At 40.2% G+C, this 25,609-nt stretch overlaps 2 protein-coding genes across 2 annotated transcripts; both read left to right on the forward strand.

The window, feature by feature from the left end:
- The first annotated feature begins 1,682 nt into the window (after positions 1-1,682).
- LOC132878240 (E3 ubiquitin/ISG15 ligase TRIM25-like) lies at positions 1,683-4,685 on the forward strand. Its single transcript, XM_060913652.1, has 2 exons — positions 1,683-2,282; positions 4,489-4,685. The coding sequence occupies exons 1-2, from the start codon at positions 1,692-1,694 to the stop codon at positions 4,573-4,575; spliced, it is 678 nt and encodes a 225-aa protein (XP_060769635.1). The 5' UTR covers positions 1,683-1,691; the 3' UTR covers positions 4,576-4,685.
- A 2,980-nt stretch (positions 4,686-7,665) lies between these two features.
- On the forward strand, positions 7,666-10,883 carry LOC132878336 (tripartite motif-containing protein 16-like). Its single transcript, XM_060913659.1, has 2 exons — positions 7,666-7,891; positions 9,305-10,883. Exons 1-2 carry the CDS (start codon positions 7,813-7,815, stop codon positions 9,826-9,828), a joined length of 603 nt encoding a protein of 200 aa, XP_060769642.1. The 5' UTR covers positions 7,666-7,812; the 3' UTR covers positions 9,829-10,883.
- The last annotated feature ends 14,726 nt before the right edge of the window (positions 10,884-25,609 follow it).

The following is a 25,609-nucleotide window of genomic DNA, read 5'->3' on the forward strand; positions in this document are numbered from 1 at the left end:
TCGTACCTTGGGGGAGTGCCTGTTAGAGAGCACACTTGTCCTGGGCCATCGGCATAGTGAGGTAGGGTGGCCAGTTCCTTTCCTCGCCGCCTTTAACTTCCCCAGTGTTTTCACCAGGTCCCCATTCACTGCTGGGTGGACAGGGAGCGAGCCCCAGATCCCTGTCGAGCCGAGGCTCGAACCAGGGACCATTCGCTTAGCGGTCAAGCGCTCTAACCACTTGGCCACCTGCGCTCCAAATGGTACACAATTTCTTTAAAAAAAAACAAAAAAAACTCCAATCAGTGTCCAACTTGTGGTGTAAAAGAATGTCAAACACCTGCTTCTAGATTGTATCAAATATCCAAACTTGCATGATAAAATTATTCAAAAAATGAGAAATAAACAATTAGATATTAAAATTAAAAACATACTTTTACATAAAGAATTTTATGATGACATAAGTTTATTATTGAAAAAGAAATAAAATTAATTTTCAAAAAAAAAAAGAAACTTGTATTTAATGTGTGTGTGCTTGGTCACAATATGTGAACTAGTAGTTCCAATCCTGAAAGGACGCCAAATCGCTTCGAATGGGAGCGTCCCTAAAAGAAGCTCAAGTTAGTAAATCTCCTCAGCTGTGAGCCGTGTTTATTCTGGATAGATCTCCTGTTGATGATCTCGCCTCATCTCTGCCTTTCCCTTTGATTTTAATGATATTTCTGGTGGATGGGGTTTGAACCCTGCACTGACTGGGATTAGATAAAGTCTTGTGTTAACACAAATAGCAGATTTCTTTCTTCTGCCTTTCAGGAGATTCATTTCAGTCTGTTAACAATGGTAAAATGACCCGTGTCAGTGTGGGTTTCCTCCTGGTTCTCCAGTGTTCTCCAACTTCTCAAAGACACATCTAATGACTGATTGAGGCAACTCAGGATCTCTGATCCCAAACATATTCATCGACTGATTTCATTTCCATCTCAACAATCTGTTCATGAGAAAGAATTCTTCATCAAACCAGAATAATGTTCTTGATAAAACATGATGTCAGGAATAAAACAGGATGAGGCATGCTGCTCCAGGAAACTAATCTGCGATGAGGTGGTGGGATGTGACCCAACACAAAGTGGATTAGTTTCCATTAACAGCACGTCATGAAGGGTTCAGGCACTCGTGAAGGCTGGAGTGCTCATACTGAGTGAAATGGAGATTATGTTTAATAAAGATCCACTTTTGTGATTTTTATTAGCAATAAACAATGCAAAATCAATAAAATACGGTTTTCCTTCCTGACAGCTGCGTCCTCCTCACTTTTAAAATGGCTCCAACATTCTTTAGGGATGAAGATCAGTTTAAAGATGTCACGAGGAAAAAGCTGTTCAAGTGAAACAATTGTAATTTATCAACAAGGCTGAAAGTTGTGCTTGAGGTGTCAGTAGGTGGAAAAGTCCTGAAAATTAAGATCCATTCTGTGAGTATTTCATGAAATTAATCCTAATCAGTGCAGCTACATGGGTTATATTTCTGCACTGAAGGGAGATGAAATGGTTAATAGAGGAGTGTTCATGATCTCTCTGTGTTTGTGCTCCTCCTCTCGCATTATCTCTCTTTCACAGACACAGGACCAGGAGGTCACGCCTCATTTCAGAGAAAACAAAACTAACCCCTCTCTCTCTCTCTGTCTCTCTCACTCAGTGTGTGAGTTCAGGAAGATGGCCGAGGCCAGTATTTCAGTAGCTCAGGACCAGTTCATGTGTCCAGTGTGTCTGGATCTCCTGAAGGATCCGGTGGCTATCTCCTGTGGTCACAGTTTCTGTAAGGTGTGTATTAATGGCTGCTGGGATCAGGAGGATCAGAAGGGCGTCTACAGCTGTCCTCAGTGCAGAGACACTTTCACGACAAGGCCTGTTCTACGCAGAAACAACATGCTGGATGAAGTGGTGGAGAAACTGAAGAAGACTGAAATCCAAGCTGCTTCTCCTGCTCACTGTTACGCTGGACCTGGAGATGTGGAGTGTGATTTCTGCACCGGGAGAAAACACAAAGCCGTCAAATCCTGTCTGATTTGTTTGGCTTCTTATTGTGAAACTCATCTGAAACATCATCGTGAAGTTCCTGCTTTGAGAAAACACACATTAATTGAAGCCTCAGCAAAACTCCAAGAGAAGATCTGCTCTGAACATAACAAGCTCTTTGAGATCTACTGTCATACTGATCAAGCCTGCATTTGTTATTTGTGCATGTTGGAGAAACATAAAGACCATGACGCTGTTTCAGTTGCAGCAGAAAGAGCTGAGAAACAGGTGAGAACTAGAAATCTTTCCAGAATTAAATCATCTTAATTATAGTTTCCCATCTAGAAACAGGTGCTTTAGTCAGTGATATGATTTGAACTTTAATTTCAATGTGTGTCGCAATCAGAAGGATTCTGTAAAAGCTGATTAAAATTGTCTGTGTTCTGGTGAACAGAGTGTTAAATTTATCTTCAGTGATGGTTGTAATCTGGTTCGGGGTGGGTTTCCTGATAACGTTGCCCTTTGGACCTAAAGAGAGAGTTGAGAGACTCTCTTAAGGAACGAACGTTGTCTCTGTGTGTGGTTTTCCGGAACTCGCTCGTAAGAAGGAGTCTAAAGAGCAACAGGATGAAGAGCGTCTTTGCAGGTCGCGTCCCCGATATAGGCATTAGTAGCTGCTAAAGGCAATCGTACTGTCGTTGCTGAAGGCATTAGTAGTTGCTAAATCCAGTCGATAACGTCACATGGTGCTGGTTTTTAACCAAAATCTAATGAAATATAAAGTGTTTAAAATAAGATAATATATAGTATCATCTGGAAGCATTACATATATAATGTGGTAATTAATTAATGAAACTATTTTGTTTTTGGCAATTTTTTTTTATTCCAAGCGTGTTTTTAATGAAATGAACAAACGTTCACATGAAAGAATGAACAAATAATAAGCTAAATAATGAGGTAAATGTGTTCCCCGTGCTCGCTCATTTCACTGTTACCCCCCGATCATGCAGTCAGGATTATTTCAGCTGTTTTCCACAGTGCAGAGTGGGCCATGTTCTCCCTTATAAGTGCACAGAGAGAGAGAGAGAGAGAGAGAGGTTTTGATCTGTGTGTAGTGTGTACCAAAGGAGGTTTAATATATATAGTCAACCTTATATATAAGGAGGTCAATTCAACCTTCTTAGGTACACACTACACACACATCAAAACCTCTCTCTCTCTCACACACACACACACACACACACACACACACACACACACACACACACACCATTAGAGGTGCAGAAATGTGTGTCATTTATAACACTAAATTAGTTAATCACTCGCCTAATGGAGCTAAATTTGATTAAAATATAGTGATATAAATGTGACATTCTGATATCCATACATAATTCCATAACATACTGAAATATATTCATCGTGTTTTGTGTATATTTATTTAATAATTAACAGAGCTGGACAAAGAACCCAACTTCATTACTTAAGTCAAAGTACAGATCCCACTGGGCAAATGTTACTCCGATACAAGTGAAAGTTGGACAGTCAAAACCTAATGCCTCTGAAACACCTGACTGGATTTACTGACTAACTTGTAGAACCTGTAGAATAAACGCCTGGTAGAATGTTACACAATGAAACACAACTGAACTGAAAAAGACCCATTGTCATTTTCATTTTTTTTATTGTAACCCTCCTCCCCACCGCCACAAAGCAGCATGGTAGTGTTCTGACCCAGCTCTGGCAGTGTGTGCACACATGTATGTGTGTGTTAATCAGGAAGACAGTGGAACAGCTGTAAATGCAGCTTGCTCAGAAAATAAAAAGGACAATCCAACCTGATTAAAACCCAGATCCGCACCTCGAGCTTAATAACGGCCCAACAGCAACTCTGCTTTAAGCAAGACAACAAAAAAAAGGTGCAAGACCATCATCTGACATCAAAATAAAAAATTCCAGCAGTTTAAGTGTATGTATTCATGCACATATGAATCTGCCTGTGGAATCATGTCAGTGAAGCTCCACCTGACATGCTAGCAAACTCTTTTCAAACTCAAAATCATATTGGGCAGCTAATATTACGAGAAAAGAAAGATTTCTACTTTTTTGTTTAATTGGCAAGATTATAATAAAACATTTCTGAAAGGACTTCAGAAAACTGAACGTTATTCATGTTAGTGTAACTCCGTTTTTACATGCTAACTAACAGTGTCCAAGTTAACTAGCTATGTGTAAACATTAGACGTGGACAAGGCGATGGCAACTTGGCAAATCCACAGAAAGTCATTTGACTAGTCAGACTGTGTAGCGATTGCAACGTTATCGCGAGCTCTAAAGCACAGACAACTTCACTGCAAGCTTTCTCTTGGAATAAAACGTTTATATCCCTCAATATGCTTCCGCAGGTCGGATGGGGAGTTTTTGTAGGCTGTGATGTGCTCCGTTTTAGGCAAACAAAGCAAACATTTAAAATGAAACGACTCTTTATTCCTTTCAGAAAACTGAATCATGGGTTCTAGCTATAGAACCGTGGGTGTGTGCATTCCCCAGAAGAACCGCCTCCTTCCATTCTGCCATCAACTGATCGTGTTAAATAATGCTGCGGAGAAATCATTGATCTTGATTTTATCCAGTCTATGGACGTGACGTGACCCTAGTGATTACTGATAGACTGTCTCAGTGTCACCTGCGGAAAAACCAATCACGTTTTGGAAAAGAAAAGAAAAAAACATCCACTTTCAAAGCTGCTTCATAGTAACGAGTAACGAGGACCTTGATAGAAATGTAGTGGAGTAAAAAGTACGATATTTGTCTTTCAAATGTTTCCAAAAATAAAAAATAAGTTTCCAAAAAAAATACTCAAGTAAAGTACAGATACTCAAAAAGTGTACTTAAGTACAGAACTCAAGTAAATGTACTTCGTTACTGTCCACCTCTGATAATTAACTCGATGTATTTGCAATGTAGAAGAAAACTGATTGAACACCAGCAGCAGATTCAACCCCAGTTTCCCCCGCTGACTGTGAGAGTCCCTCAGAGCCGCATGCGCATTCTGTGGATTCGGCAGCGAGCGAGTCGCTCTTTGTTTTGAACGAGTGCTCCGGGTCTCTCGTAAATTCCGAGCAAACTAAAGGACGACTTGTGCTACGATGTTGTTCGGGAAAACCACGTTAGCTTGATGATGGATCTTAAGAGGTCATTTAAAACTCTCTTGGCCTTAAGAGGCTTTCGGGAAACCCAGCCCAGATCAGTTAGTGAACATTCTCTCTCTCTCTCTCTCTCTCTCTCTCTCTCTCTCTCTCTCTCACACACACACACACACACACACAGAGTACATAACCTTCAGAGTGAAACATGAATGTACTTTGAACTGACATTAATATGGAACCAGTTCGTTCGTACTGTATAAAAAGCTGAATGTATTTTATTTGTCCTCAGAGTGAGTTAAAGGAGGAGCAGATGAAATCCCAGCAGAGAATCCAGGAGAAGCAGAAGAAGGTGCAGGAGCTGAAACAGGCTGTGAACACTATAAAGGTGAGCAGTGAGCAGAGACAGAGCTGCTCCGAGAAACACACACAACATGGACAACGAGTCATTTACAGTCCCAGTAAGAGAGGGAATGATAGATGAGCTTTAAATCTTGTGTGTGTGTGTGTGTGTGTGTGCCCTAACAGCTCAGTGCACAGACAGCAGTGGAGGACAGTGAGAGGATCTTTACTGAGCTGATCAGCTCCATGGAGAAAAAGCGCTGGGAGGTGACGGAGCTGATCAGATATCAGGAGAAGGCTGAACTGAGTCGAGCTGAACGACTCCTGGAGCAACTGGAGCAGGAGATTGCTGATCTTCAGAGGAGAGTCACTGAGCTGGAGCAGCTTTCACACACACATAATCACATCCATTTCCTCCAGGTAACACTCACTGTCTGATCTACAGAGCCAGCTGTTCCTCACACACTCTCTAAAACACCTCTCATTAAGGGAACAATAAATGTCCCTGTCTGACATCACAAGTGGGTTTTACATTTCATTTACTTTCTGTAGGTTTTAGCTTCTGGACGTCGCTCTTCTCTGTGGAACAGACCATCATTTCACACATCCAGCGTCACTGTCCATCAACATCTCTCATTTGATGGAGTGAGGAATTCTCTCTCAGATCTGAAAAAGAGACTCGAGGAATTCTGTGAGGAGGAATTCAACAAAATCCCTCCACATGGTAAGAGGAGCTGTTCCTGCTGGAGAAACACAGTGATGTGTTATTTCTTAGCGATGCTCCTGCTTTCTTTTCTGCAGACACTTTATTCACCCGACACTTTGAACTAAAACACTGATTTAAAATGAATAAACTGACTGGATCACTTTCAACTCTTTCCATCTTTTACACAAACTCATGTTTCCATTTTTCTCTCCACAGCTGCAGCAGTTCAGATCATTTCAGAACCAGAACCACAGAGCAGAGAAGAGTTTCTGAAATGTACATCTAACACACACACACACACACACACACACACACACACTTCTAGGCCTGTCACGATAACAAATTTTGTTGGACGATATATTGTCTCAGAAATTATTGCGATAAACGATATTATTGTTGACGTCTTTTCAAGACAATTTTATGCCACTTGTAAAATAATAATGATCATGCAAATACACCCTGTCATAGAACAGTAAACTTTTTAATTAAGTCAACTTATTCAATTCAACAGTGGAATGTAATAAATAAATATAAATAAATAAGCTAAAGAAAGAAAACAACAATCAAATAAAACCACTCACAACAAAAACAATAAATAAAATACAATTTATGGCTCTTAAAAATTGCACTGAAGTGAATATTAACTTGGCACAGGGTAATAAAAAGACATTCTTTTCTTCACAGGCAACATTCTGCCAATCCAGTTTCTCAAAGATTAGTACCCAGATCAACAAGAAGTGCAAAGTAACAATGTATTGCCAGCTGTCATTTGGATAAAAGTCACAGCAATTAGAACGAGATAACATGTAGGCAAGGGCGTAGGTTTGGTATTAACATTGGTGGGGACAAAAACCCAGTGCCAACCCCCAGTGGTGCCCACTTCAGGTCAACATTAGAGGGTCACGATATTTTGCTCCATTGTGTTCCACCAAAAGAGTCTCCATCATCTCTCCAAAGGCCAGACTTTTAACATTTGAAGTTCAGAACTGTAGTAATTCATGAATAATAATAATAATAATAATAATAATAATAATAATAATAATAATAATAATTATTATTATTATTATTATTATTATTATTATTATTATAATATGAAATCCATTTGATTAACTGCAAATTTTGCATGTGATGATGAACTCATTCTACCAATTTGCAAAATCTGTTTTCCAAGCGAATAGTGCACTGACTGTCGGGAGGGTGTATGTTCCTTTCCCTCATAAATGGAAATAAAACCCATCCAGAGCCTTAAAGGCGTCACGCAGTGGTGATAAAAGTCGCATTATTCTGCACCAGAATGCTTTCGAGATTCGAAATAAATTGACCGTCGATTTTTCAAAAGCTTCCCGCGGTTGTAATCGGTCCTTATTTGGTCATGCCCATCACTTGAAATTTCCCGCGTTCGCAGCGCCCCCTCTCGGTTAATGGAACAGCTGCGTGACGTCATACCAGTAACCACTCGGTGCAGTTGCAATGACGGACACACCAGAAAATAGGAGCGATGCTGAGGAAATTAGCTTTGATTTTACCGATACAGAAGAAGAAAATGGCCCACAAGTAGAGATTTTGACAGCTGAATGTCCTGGTGGTATCAAGCCTTACAGATTTGAACCTGAGCGTTCATCTTCAGATGAAAATGAGGATAGTTCTAATGACGACAGAAACGAAGACGAGAATGAAGAAGACCGGTGACTTGAAGACTTGTTTTGGTTGGTTTCTCTGACTAAATCACTACTTGTGTGTATTTTTAAAGACCATTTTCACTTGAATTAGAATGCTGTGTGATTAATCTATGATTATGTGTAATACTGATAGCTGTAGGGGGTGAAAGTATAGCTAGAAAGATTGAATTCTAGCAGGTTGACAGCTTGCGATCTCGCGAAATGCAGTGGGCCTTCTGATGCAGTAGACCCCTTGATATTCCAGTTTTCATCATTTTCCTTTTATTGCGGTTGATTTTAACTTGATATTCAGTATGTTATAGGCTGGGAGTATTGAGCCTTGTATTGTATTGTTTAGTAAATGTACAATCATCAGTAATAAGTGATAATTATTAGTTAAAGGCAGCTCTGTGGCATAAATCACTGTAAAATTTGGACACAAGTCCAAATTTGGCCTTTTGGTTTCTATCCTATAGATCTATTTTGCTCTCCCATGATGATCTTAGACCTATTAAAAGCGAAATGGGGTGTTGTAAATAATATTGCAAGATCATGGAGGTTTAATTGGAGTTTTGTGAAAATGTTTTTAAAAAGCTAGTAAAGGTGGCTTGGGAAGCTGGAAAGCAGACATTATAAACAAACAATTTATTTTTAATGCATGTTTTCCAGGTGCAGTTGTGGAAACTGTAGAATTATCACAGAATATTAATACATCATTTCATAGTGTTTTGAGTGTTCAAAACTATCCACAAACTGAATAAATCCACAAAATCCACAATGTAAACAACTCTGGTAAACGCGCGCTATAGAGAAAACATGGCGACAGGCCAGCATCACCCAAGGGAGGTTACTGGTATGACATCACACATAAGTTGACCTAGTTAACGGCTGGCTGCCTAAATTTGGCTGTGCGCGTCAACTTTAAATGCTTGTAGCGGGCGCATCGTGACACTGAGATCGCGGGAAACCGAGGGGCTTGAATAACCCACCAAACCCGACATTTTGACACATGATATAGCCTGATTGCTGAAATTACCGCACGACGCCTTTAAACACTGCGTTCCATGAGGCTGGCAGGGGGAGTCGGCTCTCTTCTGTGGGATCTTTAACTAGTTTTAGAATGCTAGTTTAAGCTGATATGTGATTGATCTAACGGTAAAACAGCACGAGGGCTCGAGAACTTTGACAGGTTACAATTTTACTTGGCAACAGAATGTATCTGAATTCTGATTGGCTGTTGTATCTGAATTCTGATTGGTTGTTGTATCTGAATTCTGATTGGTTGTTGTTGTATTATTGCCCTTTTGTTGTGTTCTTGAGCCCAGAGTGGGGGGAGGGGGGAGTGACAGGGTTCTACAGAGAAAAGTTTTCACTGCAACCGAACTGCTGTTTTCGTGACCACGCCCCCAGCGCGGATATTCATGTTCACATTGTTCAGTTTGTTTTTCTCTTTTACTTTAGATTTCTGTTATCTGAATCTGGATCCCAACACGGCACATCGTCTCCTCATTCTGTCTGAGAAGAACAGAGCGGTGAGAGGCAGTGGGAGAGAGCAGCGTTACTCTGATCATCCAGAGAGATTTGATTTCTGGTGGCAGGTGTTGTGTAAGGAGAGAGTGTGTGGACGCTGTTACTGGGAGGTGGAGTGGAGCGGTGATGGTGTTGTGTTCATATCAGTCTCATATAAAGACATCAGCAGGAAAGGACGGGGTGATGAGTGTCGTTTTGGAGGCAACAATCAGTCCTGGAGTCTGTGGTGTTCTTCTTCTCTCTCTTTCTGGCACAACAGTATTAAGACTGATCTCAGAGTTCCATCACCCTCCAGAATAGGAGTGTATGTGGATCACAGTGCAGGAACTCTGTCCTTCTACAGCGTCTCTGACACGATGAAGCTCCTCCACAGAGTCCACACCACATTCACTCAGACTCTATACGCTGGGTTTGGGGTTCCTGGTTCTACAGTGAGATTGTGTGATCCAGAATAAAAGTGTGTAGTGTTTTCTGTAAAATTCCTGCACGTTGCCACCTTGTTGCTCAGTCGTCTGTTTCACTAGAACACAATCCAGCTGCACAAAAACACTCATTTTAATATTTAAATTAAAACAGATGAATATTTAAAATAATTAAAAAGGAAATGTTAAAAATTAACTGTCAGACAAGAAACTCGTCAAATTTAAAAAGAAAATGATCTCATGACCTTCGCATTATAAAGTTCTGTTTGTTTCATATTAAGCAGCGTCTCATTAAATAACTAATAAACAGTAATAAAGCCAGAACAGAACAACATTTTAAACCTGTTCAGGTCACACTATATAAAAATAAAACATCACTTTTGGAATGAATTTGATTTTTCTGCTTGTGTTCTAAGATGTAAAATCCACATTCACTTTTTCAAATCTGAAGTTGTTTCTAAACCCTGAGATTTGATTGTAAAACATTGAACAATATTTAAACTCCATTAGAACATCCAGTACATGATCGGTTCAGGCTGCCGATGTCGTGTTCATCCCATATTCAGCCTGGATGATGATTGGCCCGCAGATAGAACCTTATAAATCCAGGTTTGTCTGTGAGTTTGGGATTTTTATTCAAATATTACAATCAAAGCTTTGCAGGATAAAAGATAAGAGCACAGGAGAATAAAGTTTCCCCCAGTGATGGAGTTTCTGTGCTGAACTCATTTTCCGACAGAAGCAAATTCAACCTTTTCCTGAGAGTTTCAGCAGCTGGATAAATATTGTTCAGTATATTAAACTGAATTTCTTTCACTGTGGGTGAAATTGGCCGTCTAAGATAACTACAGTGTGTATTTGTTAGCGTACCTCCATCGTCAGTTATTCTTACTTTTATTTTTTTTTTTTTATATCAGGGAATAGCTTCCATTTTAAAATATTCCTAATTCCTTTGTTATTATATTTTCTTTCACCGATTTTCAATTCAGGCAGTTTGACCGACACCTTTGAATATTCAAGGGTATTTTTTATCGTGAATCTTAAGGGAGGTGGAATAGATCTACAAATTTGATTAAATTCTCTATAGACACATTTTAAATGAAACTTTTCTACAAATGAATTAAATTGCATCAAATGTCCATTTTCATCCATTAGATCAGTAATATCTAAAACTTTATCATTCCATTCTTGTTGAAATAAAGTCTTCCTTTTAATAGTAATGGTTCTATTATTCCACAAGGTTAAGTACGCTTGCATTTGTGGACATTAAATAAATAATTTTGGTGAAATTGGGCAGCCTTGTCTGATTCCACATAAAATCTTAAATTGAATAATTGATTGGTAATCAGTCATATCCAGAATCAGTCAGACGTGGTTTTGAATATATCTTCCCTTCATGAAGGCTGATTGATATTCGTCTACAAGTTTTACAAGTCCACGCTTTAGACGATTAGCAGATACTAAGGCAAGTAATTTATAATCATTGCATAGTAAGGTTATAGGTCTCCAATTGTCTAGCAACAAGAAGTCTTTTTTGGATTTTGGCAGCAAGGTTATTAAGCCTGTCTTCATCGTTGGGAATAAACATCCTTTGTCAGTGCATTCTAAAAATGCTCTATATAATATAGATTTTTTAAATATCCACCCAAAAGTATTTTAAAAATTCAGATGTTAAGCCATCGATTCCTGGGGATTTACCATTATTTATTTGTTTTAATGCAATTTCAATTTATGTTATAGTTCATTCCTCACCAAGTGTATGTTTGTCTTCATCCAGCTTTTTGATGTCATCATTAATGGGATAAAATAAGACGTCACATTCTGATTTATTAAATTTATGGTCCAATAAAAGAGCCAAATTCCATCCTGTACTCATTTCTGATCTTCTATTATATTATCATTGGTCATAAGCTTACTCATTTTTTTCTTAGGTTGTCTTTGATTTTCAAGTCTGAAGAAATACGATGAACTTTTTTCACCCTGTTCGATCCATCCAGCTCTTGATCGAGTGGAAACTCCATTTGCCTTTATTGTGTACATTTCATCTAGTAGAGACTGCAGTGACTAATTCTGAAATGTTTTTGAAGGATAGTTGTGTGTTTTTTACTAATGTATTAATTTTATCAATCAGATCCTTTTGTTCTTGTCTCCTTATACATGAAAGTTTTTTACCCATGCCAATTGCTATTTGTTTGACCTTAAACTTAAACCATTCCCATTTACTCCTATCAGACATGTCTAACTCTTCAACCTCCAAAATAAGAGACTTCACCTGATCACAAAATTCACCGTTCTGTAATAAGTCGTGATTAAATTTCCAGATATTAGGAAGGATCTTATGTTGCTTAGACGTGAATAGGATTAGACTAATTGTACAATGGTCTGTGAGCGGAGAGGCTGAAATTTCACAATCTAAAATATCATTATACAGCTCACAAGAGATAAGCCAGTAATCTAGTCTCGAACACTGACCGTTTCCTGCAGCATTAAACCATGTATATTGAATACAAGTTGGGTTTGACGACCTTCAAAAATCAATTACATTCATTGTTGTTCATAAATTCAGTATAATGCGGCTGTAAACAGGTTGTGGATTCCTGTGAGGTATTCGATCTCACCATGAATCAGGGGCGATGTTAAAGTCTCCGCACATTATCACTTTTTCTGAAGTATGTGATGTTTTCCATTCGTTAACAAGTTTACTTCATTCCTCTGTTATGATTTTGGGTACAAATAAGGTTCATTTGGTTGTGCTTAGAACTGTGATATTGGTGAATTGCTCCTCGAGGGAACAAAAGAGTTAACCTGTTGTAATAATAGGATTAAATAGGTGCAGTTCAATAACCACTAAACGTTAAAGATAATCGTTTACAAACCGGTCTAAAACATAGAAATCAGATTAAAATTCAAAAGGAGAGAGAGCGAGAACTTTATAAATTCATCCATCTTAGGTAGATTATCTAACTGAATTATACTTCATTTCAGTGAGACAACTTTGTGTGAGAAGAGTGAGTTGGTACTCTCTATTGCCTGCAGGAATTTGAGACGGTATGTTTTCATTTCTGTATGTTCTGTTTTATATTCAGTAAAGTGCTGGCATTTCCATTTGCAATCCCTGGTTTCTGGTCTAACTCTCACTTGTCTACCCCACTCTAATAGAACCTAGAACTGGTCCAGTAGCTTCTCGAGTATCAGGGAATTGATAGCGGTGCTACACAGGCACTTACGGATGTATGTACAGGGGAGAGTGGGAGAAGCAAACTGGGAACAAAGCCAAATCACAGGATGAGAATTGTAGTGAAAATACAGGCAAGGGTCGGTCGATCGGCAAACAGAGCAATGTAGGCAGGACGAGACAACAAGGTAGAGACAACGAGAACAGGGGTGGAAATAACTAGAAAGCAGGCAGAAGGTAAACGGCTCGGTACGACAGGAGTGAACACTGAACAATACTTTGCAACTCAGGAGAGTGTGAGAGAGGCTTAAATAACTGGGCTGATGACTCAAACGAGAGACATGTGTAATTAATAAGCAGGTGATAGAGGGCACTGTGGTTCTTGGGAGTTGTAGTTTTGAGAAGCCATGTTTGTAGTCTGTTTTGAGCTGTCGCTCCCAACGCCATTACTGACAGCAGGCACTTACGAATGCAAGTGCAGGTGAGAACGGGGGTGTTGCAAACTGAAGGCTGAGGCAAATACGAAGAGCAAGAATCATAGTCAGGAACAGGCAGAGGTCAGTCGAATGACAAACTGAGCAACATAGGGAAAACAGTAAGACAAAGTCGAGACTAAACACAAACACTGGTCAATACAGGAAATCAGGCAGAAATCAAACGGCTCGGTAAAGCTGGGCACAGAACACTAAACAATACTTCACACTGGCAGTCTGTGAGAGCTGAGTGTATATAGGCGAGGTGATTACTGATGAATGGGAGACAGGTGATGTAATTATAAGTCGGGTGATAGAAGGCACTGTGACTCTTGGGGACTGTAGTCCGGATTGGCCATGTTTGGAGGCTGCTCTGAAATCATGTTTTCAGTGCCGTTACTGACACTCCTCTGCGACCCATTCCCGACAGTCAGTTAATTTGCGTAATCTTTTCATCAAATACTATTTTCATTATTATTTGCTTTATTTTGAAAGGACATTTGTGTTTTATAGTTGCTTACCCCTAGCTGTCTGTCTCTTTGTAAATATGTTCTCTGCCACGCCCGTTACAGTCAGGTGTTGGTTGAAATGTTCACAAACTCGTCTGACCAGATTACAATCCTGAATGATGACAAATAGTCTTGAGCATGACACAAAACATGTAATAAATTCTAACAAATTCCTTTTGAGGAAGACAAATATTGAAATACAAGTTTAAATCCGATCATGAACTGAAGCAGCGAAGTTGACAATCCCAAATCAGAAATTGTTTGGACAGTATGTAGAAGTTGAAATCAAAACTGAAAACAATGAGTTGTAAATAATCATTGACCTGTATCACACTCAGAACAAAACAAGAGCACACTATTTAATATTTTACTTCATGAATTTTGTTTTGTTTTTTATAAACAGGTATTTCGCTTTTGATGCTTCCAACATGTTTCAGAAGAAGTTGGCACAGTAAAGAATTTACCATTTTATAAGGTTTCCGTTCCTTCTCACAACACTTAAAAGATGTTTCAGGATTGAAGACACCAAGTGATGAAGAATCAACTGATTTCAACTTTCATAAAATCTCATGAAATTAATCCTAATCAGTGCAGCTACATGGGTTATATTTCTGCACTGAAGGGAGATGAAATGGTTAATAGAGGAGTGTTCATGATCTCGTTGTGTTTGTGTTCCTCCTCTCTCTCTCTCTCTCTCTCTCTCTCTATCGCTCCTTCAAACACAGAACCAGTTCATGTTTCCAGTGTGTCTGGACTCGTTTAAGTGACAATGATGTAGACATTTTCTTAAAACTGTGTGTTTTATTGTATGCTGATACTATAGTACGAGCAGAATCTGCAGAAGAACTGCAATTTGCGCAAAACGCAGTACATAGGTATTGTCAGGAATGGGCTTTAACTGAAATGTTACAAAAACAAAGATGGTCATTTTTTCATGAGGTAAAGTACGTAACTGTCCCTGTACTCCTGTAGAGTTCGTACAGCATTCTGCAATAATGCAGACACTTTGAGGAGATCAATGGTCTTCTCCTGCAGTAACTTTGAGATGGCATTAGTGCACTCCAAAATCTTTGTCTGAAGGCTGATTAAAAATATGAACTGAAATTTAGTAATGGCCTGTTTAAGTGCATCTGCCTCATCTCGTTCATTCGTTTTCTCGCCTGCAAGTGAGAGCTTTAATGACGTCTCCATATCTGTACTTTAACGCAACAAGCGCATCGTAGTGGGAGGACCAGCGGGTTGGGCAGAGGCGTTTCAAGGTTATGTTCCTGCTCTCTGGGCTCAATAAGTCACCAAGTAATGCCCATCTCTTAACACTGTTGGCAACCACATCATGAAACTGTCTAATCACTGGGATAGTTGTGACAGAATCATTCAGTACCAAATTCAGACAATGAGCCGCACAGTGCACGTACAAAGCAAGGGGCTCCCGCTCCGCTATTCTCTCTTGAACACCAGAATAAATTCCGCTCATGTTCGCTGTGCCGTCATAACCCTGTCCACGGCATCTGGAGAGATCTAAGCCATTCCCTTCAATGCAGCTAATAATTTGGCCCTCCAGTTCAGAAGCGGATGCGTTCACAGTTATCTCGAATCCAAGAAAAGCCTCAACTATCCTGATTTCATAGGGTTTTTTATTTTATTTTTTTGAACCATGATAAGAATGTGTAGCAAAAATGAGAGTTATATAGGTCAACTAGTCTGTAATCATGTGAAAACTTGTAGGTTTCAAGGAATTTCCAATGAAATCACGTAAGGCACATTTATCCAGTCCCCCCAGGATTTCGCGGGCCTTTTTTGTGATTGTTGCAGGCTAAAATGTCTGATGTTGCAGGGGGGTTTTCCAAAAAATTGCGATGAAAGTTGCGGTGTTTTTTAGGTTTTTGTTGCGATTACATTGTGGGAGGAAGTGAAAGTTGCGAGAAATTGTTGCGATTTTCTCTTTTTGTGATTAAAATTGAGTGATATGTTAAATATTAAGTTATTACTGAAAAACTATTGATTAAAAAAACAAAGACACTGAGAAATGGTCCTGTAAACAACTTTACCAATATAAAAGATGACCAGGACTACATAAATGCAGAAAAATAGGCTTTACTTATCCAAATGCACCTGTTGGTTCAAAAGTTAAAGTGCATAGAACCTCACAGCACAACATGAAGTTACCTTAAAATATAATATAAATGCCTCAGCTTTCATGCAAGAAAAAAAAAAACTATTAATACTAGTACTGTGTGCAGGCAGCAGGGTTCCCACACCTTAGTTAACATCAAATTCAAGGACCACACGCGGCGGCATTTACCTACTGCTACTGCTGGATATGTTATCAGTAAATGACCATAACACTTGTAGCTCCAGCCTAGCATAGGTCATTGAATCAGATTGCACTACTTGATTTGGACACATGGAGGGACTATATTCAGATGTGGCAGCACATTTCTGTGATTACTAAACCGGAATGAGAATATAGTTCCATGTCATATCAGCCTAGAAAATAGCCACGTTTCCTTCTCTCCTCTTTCTATTGGTCTTAGTACACTTTGCAACTACAGAAGAGTTAAGTTTTAATGAGGAAAAATATCATAATTCTTAGTCACTTTTGAGCAAGATGCTGATAGGCGAGATGCTAATGGTCTAATCTGATTCCATGACTTATGCTAGGCTGGAGTTAAAACTTCTACAGTCAGACTCAGAGAACAGGTGGATGAACTGGAGAAAGCTCAACTGTCAATTGTTTAACTTGAGGGGAGGTGGAAAATTAGTATATTTCCCCAAATGGTGGCTGTATCCCAGGGGTGCAGATACGTTTTTTGAACTGGGGGGGGACAAAGCTGCCAGCAAACCAACCCCAACCCCACCCCCAACATAGCCTGGGAAATCCCATGCTGCTTTGCACAATCGTTCCGATCTGAAAAGACAGCATCGAAACTATGGTCTAAAGGCTCGCCTGAGTTAGGGAGCCAATCAGAGAGTGGGGAGGGGTGGAAAGACGGTGATGCGTACTACTCGACAAACGGTAGTTTATTTGGGACTGTTTACGGATCACATTTAACATGGCGGTGAGCGATACGAACCAAACTTTCGATCAAGCTTTAGACACTGTTCTGAATAGTTTGGAGCGAAAGTTGGTTTTAAAAAAAGAACAGCGTTTGGCGTTACAGTCTATTTTTGTTTTGCCTTCTCTTTCTCTTTCCTTCTCTTCTTCACCTCTTCGTCGCTCTAACTACGTCACTGGGTACAACTGCCATGATTGGCCATGGGCTACGTATACGCCAAATGATAGACATTCGCAATGTCCAATAAATGGCCGTTGACAATTGTAAACCACACCTCCCCTACGAGAAATTCAATAGGCGGATTCCAGACCATATTTCACTTGTGATATGGTCTGGTGTTAACCAGACTACCCCCAACATGTGTTGTGCGAGGAATATACTCTGATGCCCTTAAAACTGCCTTCTGAGCACTGTATCTACAGGCTACCATCGAAAGAAGGAGGCTACCAGAAAGGCATCTCTACTCCGTACGATTTTACTTTCACTATGACATTACTTTGAACAGACTATCAAAAAATTGCAAGGTGATATGCTAAAGTAAGGCACAGTTTACTTACAGTCATTGTTTTTTGAAAAAACGATGCAATCGTTTTCTGTCTTTTCGGTTTGGCACCCTTCATCATGCCGTGTTGGGGTCCTGAACTAGGAGCTGTCCCCGATATGCCTGTCAAACTTGTTGTGGGTAACCATAGCAACCAAGCTCGAGCTCGCAACCTGTGCAGTCTGCGCAGCTCAACCAACCGAATATCAGTCTTTGTTTTGTTTTATGTGAGTTGTTGCAACTATGTATGTACTGCTGTGCACCTCAATAAACCGAATGGTAATTAGTAGGGCTGCACGATTATGAAAAAAATGATAATCACGATTATCTTGATCAAAATTGTAATCACGATTATTAATCACGATTATTCTTGATGTTAGGGAAATCACTTAAATTTTATTTCACTATATTCAAACAAACAATATGAACAGCTTTTAGTGCAGAATGAAATTTAAAAGAGAAATTCTGATTTCCAAATGACAAATAAATGAAATTTATCCAAGAAATTACCAAAGGATGAAGGAACTGAACACTCAGTTGCAACAATTACATAGCATTATACTGAGGCCTACAAGTTTTTAGCTAGAAAGAGCAGCCTATCAACATGCTCTGGCTTTAAACATGAGCGAAGGCAGGTCATAGCATTGCCTCCAGTGCTAAATAGTCTGTTGTTCCGACATAGTTAGCTTTTCTCTCTCACCTCAATCTGTTACCTACTCTCACGCTATCACCCCTTGAAGATACCGCTGCACTGAAGCTCTGCGCACTTGGCTTGCTTGCTTATTTAGGCGGAGTAATGAAACCTTACATGCGTCGGTTCGCCCCCTAATGGTTTGGCGGAGTACTGGTCAAAAAGTGCTTGATCAGATATGCAGCAGAGCTCGCATTTTAAATGGAAATAAATCACGATTTTCATTTAATTTAATCGTGGAAGCCAAAATCGCGATTTTCGATTAAATTTGATTAATTGGGCAGCCCTAGTAATTAGTCTTTTGATTTTTCCGTGAGGTTTGCCTTATGCAAAGAAAGACAGCATAGACGTTTTTTCCTCCCTATAAGTGGGGGGGACCGAACGAGGTGAAGTTAAATCTGGGTGGGACGAATCCCCCCGTCCCCCCCTCTATCTGCGCCCGTGCTGTATCCCTTTAAGCAGTTGAAATACCAGTTTGAAAAGCATTGCGTCCAAGCACGTTTATTGTAGCCTACAGTAAAATTACAGCTGACTCTAGTTCAGAATGCAGATATCAGGGCTAACTGAAGTAGGTTTCATTCTTTAAGACACATTCAACACCATGCAATATCTGGATAAAGCCTAGTAATGCCATGATGACTGTAGGACACTTAATACAATATTAAATGTAGGATAAACTATCAGTAATGACAAGCTAAACTTCTATTATAGATAAGCCATTTTCTTCCAAGCCAAACACTGCAGAGGGCCAAGGGATATAATATAGCAATGCCATCCACTGTTATAAGAAATTAACCTGCAAGCCAGATAAGTTTTTAAGTTTCGGTTTCAGTTTTTCGCATATATTGATGGGATAGTGGTTAAATACTCACCTCTAGTGGTGACAGGTGGAGCTGCTTGGCTCTCACAGTTTTGGAGATTGAAGCAGCGGTAAATTGGATGTAAACAGTGCTTAGACGGAATTAATTATTCATGCTTCAGTGAACGTTCTAAACCAACACAGATTGATAGAGATTACATCTGCCTCCTTGTCAATGTTATCAGTGTATTTTGTGTTGCTGTTTGTGTTGATTTGAGTGCATTTTTGTCTAAGTTTTGGAAAGACACGTGAGAATAGCTAAAATTCCATCTCTCCCCACACTAGCATTACCTCAACCTATGCTGCCCTGCGGAGTCACAACCTTTTGCTGTTTGTGCCAGGTACATATCATACAATTTCCTGTGACATTCCTTTTGTATTTTATTTTATTCATAAATATGGCACAGTTTTGGAGACTGAGCTAGCGCATTACCGATATATTTCAACCTATGCTACCCTGCGAAGTTGCAACTAGAGCCCTGCACTCCTGCGGGACCCGACGCAAACAAGTGCGGTGTGGGACAAATTTTGAAAGCTCATTGCGGGCACGGGCGGGAGGGGGAGTGCACAATGCGGGAGCGGGTGGGGGAGGTGATAAGCCGCAGTCCCGCTAACTAAAAATGTGTTTAAAATAAAATTTATAAATTATTAATTTATGTCTATCATATATAATTTGCCACAGACTCGGAAGTGGGAGTGTGAGTGTGCAAAGCGAGAGCTGTCAATCAAAGCGAGAGCTGTCAATCAAAGCGAGAGCTGTCAATCATGAGCGCATGCAGCGCTCAACTTGGAATGCGTCAGCAGAATGTCAGAGTCTAAACAATAAACTTACAATAAACCTAACAATGCCACCTATAAATACACAACATGTAGATCTACATAACGTTATCTGTGCCATCTCACAGCAGTTTGCTTAGCTATTTTTAATCAGGGCAAATAGCCTTATAGCCAAAAATAGTATATGATGCTTTAATTTATGGAGATGCCTTTTGTTTACACGTGATTTCCAAATGAGGGGTATTGCAATTTTATATTAGTCTAAATTAACATCTACACCAAGTTGCAAGCATCAGGGGAAGATTATGGACGCACCAAATTTGGCTTAGTGGTAATTTAATGGTGAAATGCCGTTTGCACTGTCAGCCAACTTCGGGTTGTTTCTCTGAATTCCGACAATAAACGAGACCATCTGAACATATCTGCAAACATCGTGGTTTGAACTGTGTTGGTTCAAATCAACTTGGTTCAGACCAAGTTGGTACTACAGCTTTGGGAAACAGTTGTTTTTTGGATGTTAGTTCGTTCAAACTTGCATCGTACCATATTGGTTTAATGCTAACTTGGTTGGTTGTTTGGGAAACACACCCCTGAACGTGAGCTGTAGATATTTATGCTCAAATCCACTCAAAGTAGGGGGCGGGGCACCATCACGCTGTGTCTTTAAATTATATTAATTTCTTATAGGCCTACTTGTATTTCCTAGAATGTAAATGTGAGGAGTGACATATAAGCTATAGAATTAAGAGGGAATAATTATAATGAAATTATGAAAGAAATTAAACATAACATTTGAAACGCTGATACGTTTAGGCTTCTCTGAATGCCGAGAAGGCCCTGATGGTTCCCTTCTGTCTTACACCACAGCAATTTATTGACGATTACATCAATAAATGTCTTACAGAACAATTCGCCATATTTTCTATCAATTTCTATTTACATTTTTGAACTTGTGGGGAAACAAGTGAGTTACCGTCAGGGGCGGTCCTGGGGGCGGTCCGACCGGGCAGCCGCCCGGGGCGGCATCGCGGGGGGGGACGGTCCCAAAAAAAAGGTCCCCAAAAAAAACCCCCCGAAAAAAAAAAAAACAAGACGGGCGGGGGGGGGCGCCAGCAGGGGGTTTCACCCGGGGAGTACCGTTCTCACTCACATTCCTGCCTTTGCGGTTAATGAACGTCAAAAAACATCATCGTAAACTCTTCTGTCCTGAAGATGAGTGAAAGTTAAATAAACGTCTCCTTACCTTCAAGAACCGTTCAATGATTTTCAATTCGGTTTACGTGGAGCGTCTCGTTATTTAACAGAATGTTAATGTACCAAAACGAGCGTGTTAACGTAAATCTGCATGACTGTCAGAGCTGCTGTTATAAAATGAATCATGATGGCGAGCATTAATCAGAACGCGAGGTGAGATGCACTCACAGTCCTCGATGCGCTCTCCTCCTTTCCTGCTGTCCTTGTTGAAGAGGCGAATCCCGGTGACGATCATGGTGAGCTCATTCAGCTGCTGTTCTTTATCACGCCTGAGCAGAGACATGAAGGCGGCCAGCTCTGATGGAGGGAACACACTCTGCAGTGCGGCTAGAACACACACACAGACGTACCGTAAGAAGAGGAAGGTCTTGTGCTACGGTGAAATGGTGGTCCGAGAAACCAATTTGGCTGCCATGATGCAAAAAAGATAGTTAAACCGTCTCTGACTATTTTCACAGTTTAGAGGCCAATGCATGGTCAAGACACCTTCAGAAAGTTGATCTTTGCGATGGGATTAGATCCTTTAATGCTACTAAAGAAGGATTTTTTCATACAAGTTGGAAAATTATCCATCTGTTGAGTTCCCTGTTAACATGATGAGCAAAGTATGGTGCTCCTCCACCTACAGCACTTACTCCAAGCTGAGACTCTACCACAGCTGTGTCCTCACAACTCTCCTATATGGTTCAGAATGCTGGAGGCTGATGGAGAACGATTTAACAAAGCTTTCCACATTTCATACCAAGAGCCTCTGCCGAATTCTATGCATCTTCTGGCCCAAAACCATTTCAAACAAGGACCTGCTTGAAAGGTGTGGAGCCGAATCCTTGGCTACCATCCTAATGAGGAGATGCTGGAGGTGGATTGGCCATGTCATCCACCAAGAAGCCTCCATTGTCAAGACTGCCTTACAATGGACACCAGAGGGAAAGCGAAGGAGGGGTCGTCCAAAGATCACATGGCGGCGGACGGTGGAGAAAGAAATGCAGCAGATGGGAAAGACCTGGAGCAGCATTTCAGTCATGGCGAAAGACCGTCAGAAGTGGAGGGATCATGTTACTGCCCTACATGCTACCCGGCGTAATGGGCATGAGTGAGTGATGAGTTGAGTTCCCTGACATCTCAAAGTACCTGGTGCTACAGACATCATTCAAGACAGACAAATAAATGAAAACCTGGAAGATCATGGAGACATACAACTTTTGATATGTGGCTGGGTTAAAGATCTGGGTTCAGTTGTTCAAAAGATAGTTATTTCCGTTAAAATTTGAACTTCCCGTTAGTTAAAAAAAATCATTTCTTGAAGCTAATTGAACCAGACCATTAGCAAACCAATTGGTTTAGCCCTAACCAACATCACACCATGTCAAAATCAATCCCACAATGCCACGCCCACCAAGTCTCCTGACTTGAGAAAAAACTGCAGCTTGCATAAAATCTAAGGGCAATGAGCACCTCAATGGACAATGCACGGCTTCTTCACATTGGGCGTTCCAAATCTTTTTGAAACAAATCAAATATATAATGGAGAGATTCTCGGGACCGATGTCGAAGTTCTGCCTCATTGTATCAAAGTAGCTCGTTTGGTCCTCATCTGAATTGTTTTGGACGGCGTGCATTAACAATCGGGAACATGCGTGTTTGCCTTTTGAGCTGTACGTAACCGCTTGGGTAGAAGATAATGGAGGCTGGGAGGTGCGTTAACTTTAACGGAGTTTTGAACAACAGTTTAACAGCAGGTTATATTTAACATCATGTTAAATAGTGATTGAACCATTGGTTAAAAGATAGCCATGTTTTGAACAACCGGACCCAGGGGATCAGGACACTACAAGATAAATCCTGTATCATTTTTTCCTGGGTAAGGAGGCAGTTTCAGGCTTTTTGTACGCATCATTGCAATGATCGCTAGGATGCTACATGGTTTAGTATTGGGCGAAAGCAAACCACAGCCACTCGATTCACAATCTTCCCTGCTCTTCTCTTCCAGATAAATCAATCAATCAAAGATCGACACCTCTACCACCTGCCCCACCACTGCCCCAATGATGTTTTTTGATTCTATAATGCTATATATAGAGCAAAGCAAGGTTTAATATGACTGCATACACATAATTTCCATGTGTTATCCAACCCACTTGTAGTTTTACATTGTACATCTTGGAGAGATCAGTACCAAACCATTGTTGCTTCATGTTTGTAATTTCAGGCGGGCCAACCGTGGACAGAGATCCTTACAAAGAAGATAACTGGTTAAGTGATGAACGCCAGTGTCAGGAAGCAATAGCTCTGATGAAGCACACAGCAGATGAATCAGTGGTAAAGGAGAAGATGAAGTTAACCCTGGTCTATCGTCAGAAGATTTTGCATGACCATGACAAGTCATCTGACATTCTAACCATTTTCCCACGATTCATGGACATACCTGGTCTGGTGAGTCTTACAGTAGACATACACATTTGAAATCTAGTGCTGTATTTTTGCAGTAATCTATAACTTGTTTCTATTCTGTCTTTTTGGTAGAGTGAGCAGGATTTTACACTTCTTTTTGGTGATGCAACCTCTGCAAAGCTGTTGGAGAAATGGTCCACCAACATAAAACCAAAGGTCATTGCACAGAGCCGTGGCCTGACACAGACGAGGGAGCTCCAAGAGCTCATCCAGAATGCTGTCGCTACTGAAGTTGAAGAAGGTAATTATAATGGCTGTACCAAAAAATAATTCACATAAGTCATTACTGTAATTGTAGACAAATGAGGAATCAATGTGTTGGTGGTGAGAGTTTTTTTTTTTCTGAAACTGCTATTCCATAACTGTAATTGTAGGCAACACAGGTTACTGGGGTTTTGGACTAGTTCATTTTGTTTTCTATTTCTCCAGGTGACCTGGCGACTTGTCCAGGGTGTACCCCGCCTTTCGCCCGTAGTCAGCTGGGATAGGCTCCAGCTTGCCTGCGACCCTGTAGAACAGGATAAAGCAGCTAGAGATGATGAGATGAGATTTCTCCAGGCTGGGACAGTGACATGTCCTCCATTCTGTTGCTGGTCCACCTTCTACCACCTTCGAGTCAAGGGTGCAAAAGACCAGGGAAGATTTCGGCTCGACAAGCCTGTGATTGCCTAGCGAAATTCATCAAGGTGAAGCTATAGCACAGACTAAACACTTCTTAAGTGTATGATACTTAAGTTCTTCAAATTGCTCATTCTTGTCCTGTCTACTTATTATGCAATTGTGTAAAACCAGTGGAATAGTGGATATAAGAGCTATTACAACCAATATTTCCACATTTCCAAAGCAGTAGATGCATTACCTATTCAGTTCCAAAACAAACCATTAAGAAATTTGATCAAGTCCTGGTGAAAGAATTCAGTTGAACTACTATGGAATCCAAATTGCTTATTCTGGGCTGAATTGCCTGTGCCACAAGTTTGGGTTGGGTTCATGTAATGTAGGTGCACAGTAATTATCAAAAACAGTGATTGTGCGATCAAATTTTGGTTAATTAATCTACAGTGAGTTAAATCTGACATTTTCTTCAGTTTATACTGTAAACACAGAGATTGAAGAGAATGTTCACACTGCTATTTTTTGAACAGGGTACTCTGAGATTTGCTTCATGTAAAAAAAAAAGGATTTGATTTGTAATGTGTAATGCTTCCACTGGAGATGTTTGTAATAGCTTTTATTTCTAATTCATTCAGCTTATTTAAAGTTTGTTATGTGGAAATCCTCACTCCTAATTCAGGTTGCCTGCTGACATTAGGTCACATTTGTGTTTTTTTCTTTCACAGATTGGTATCAGCATACAGGGGCATTTGGAGGGCATCACAAAGAGTGTTATAAACTCATCAACGAACACGTGTGGAAGGGATTTGTTATGGAGCAGTAAGGTGGTACAGATGGGTGACAAATTAAACCAAAATGAAGTGTCTTAGTCGTGACGCCACCACGAGTCTCCAGAATATCTTCAGTGCTCCTTGCCAAGTCTGTGGAAGTGTATTGGAGGGATGAACTTTCCTCCACGTTATTCCCTAATTTATATGCAACCTTTATTTAATCAGGTCATTTAACTGAGATCAAGATTTATTTTGTAAGAGAGACCCGAGTACAGCAGAGAGACCTCAGGGAGGGGAATCTGAAAAACTAAAGCCTTTTGGAGGATTTGTGCCTGTACTTTGTCGTCGTCCCCACCACCACCACCACACACACACACTTTTCAAATCAAAACTCCCCCCAGCCAATTAACTTCAAATTCCGTATTTAATTAGCTGTGTGTATATACAGAGCGATTCTGCATCTATTTAGAATAAGAGAGAGCCAAGTACAGCAGAGAGACCTCAGTGAGGGGAATCTGAAAAACTAAAGCCTTTTGGAGGATTTGTGCCTGTACTTTGTCGTCGTCCCCACCACCACCACCACACACACACACTCACATACACTTTTCAAATCAAAACTCTACCCCAATGTTCAAATCAAAAC

Source organism: Neoarius graeffei, chromosome 2 (assembly GCF_027579695.1).
Source record: "Neoarius graeffei isolate fNeoGra1 chromosome 2, fNeoGra1.pri, whole genome shotgun sequence".
Lineage (NCBI taxonomy): Eukaryota > Metazoa > Chordata > Actinopteri > Siluriformes > Ariidae > Neoarius > Neoarius graeffei.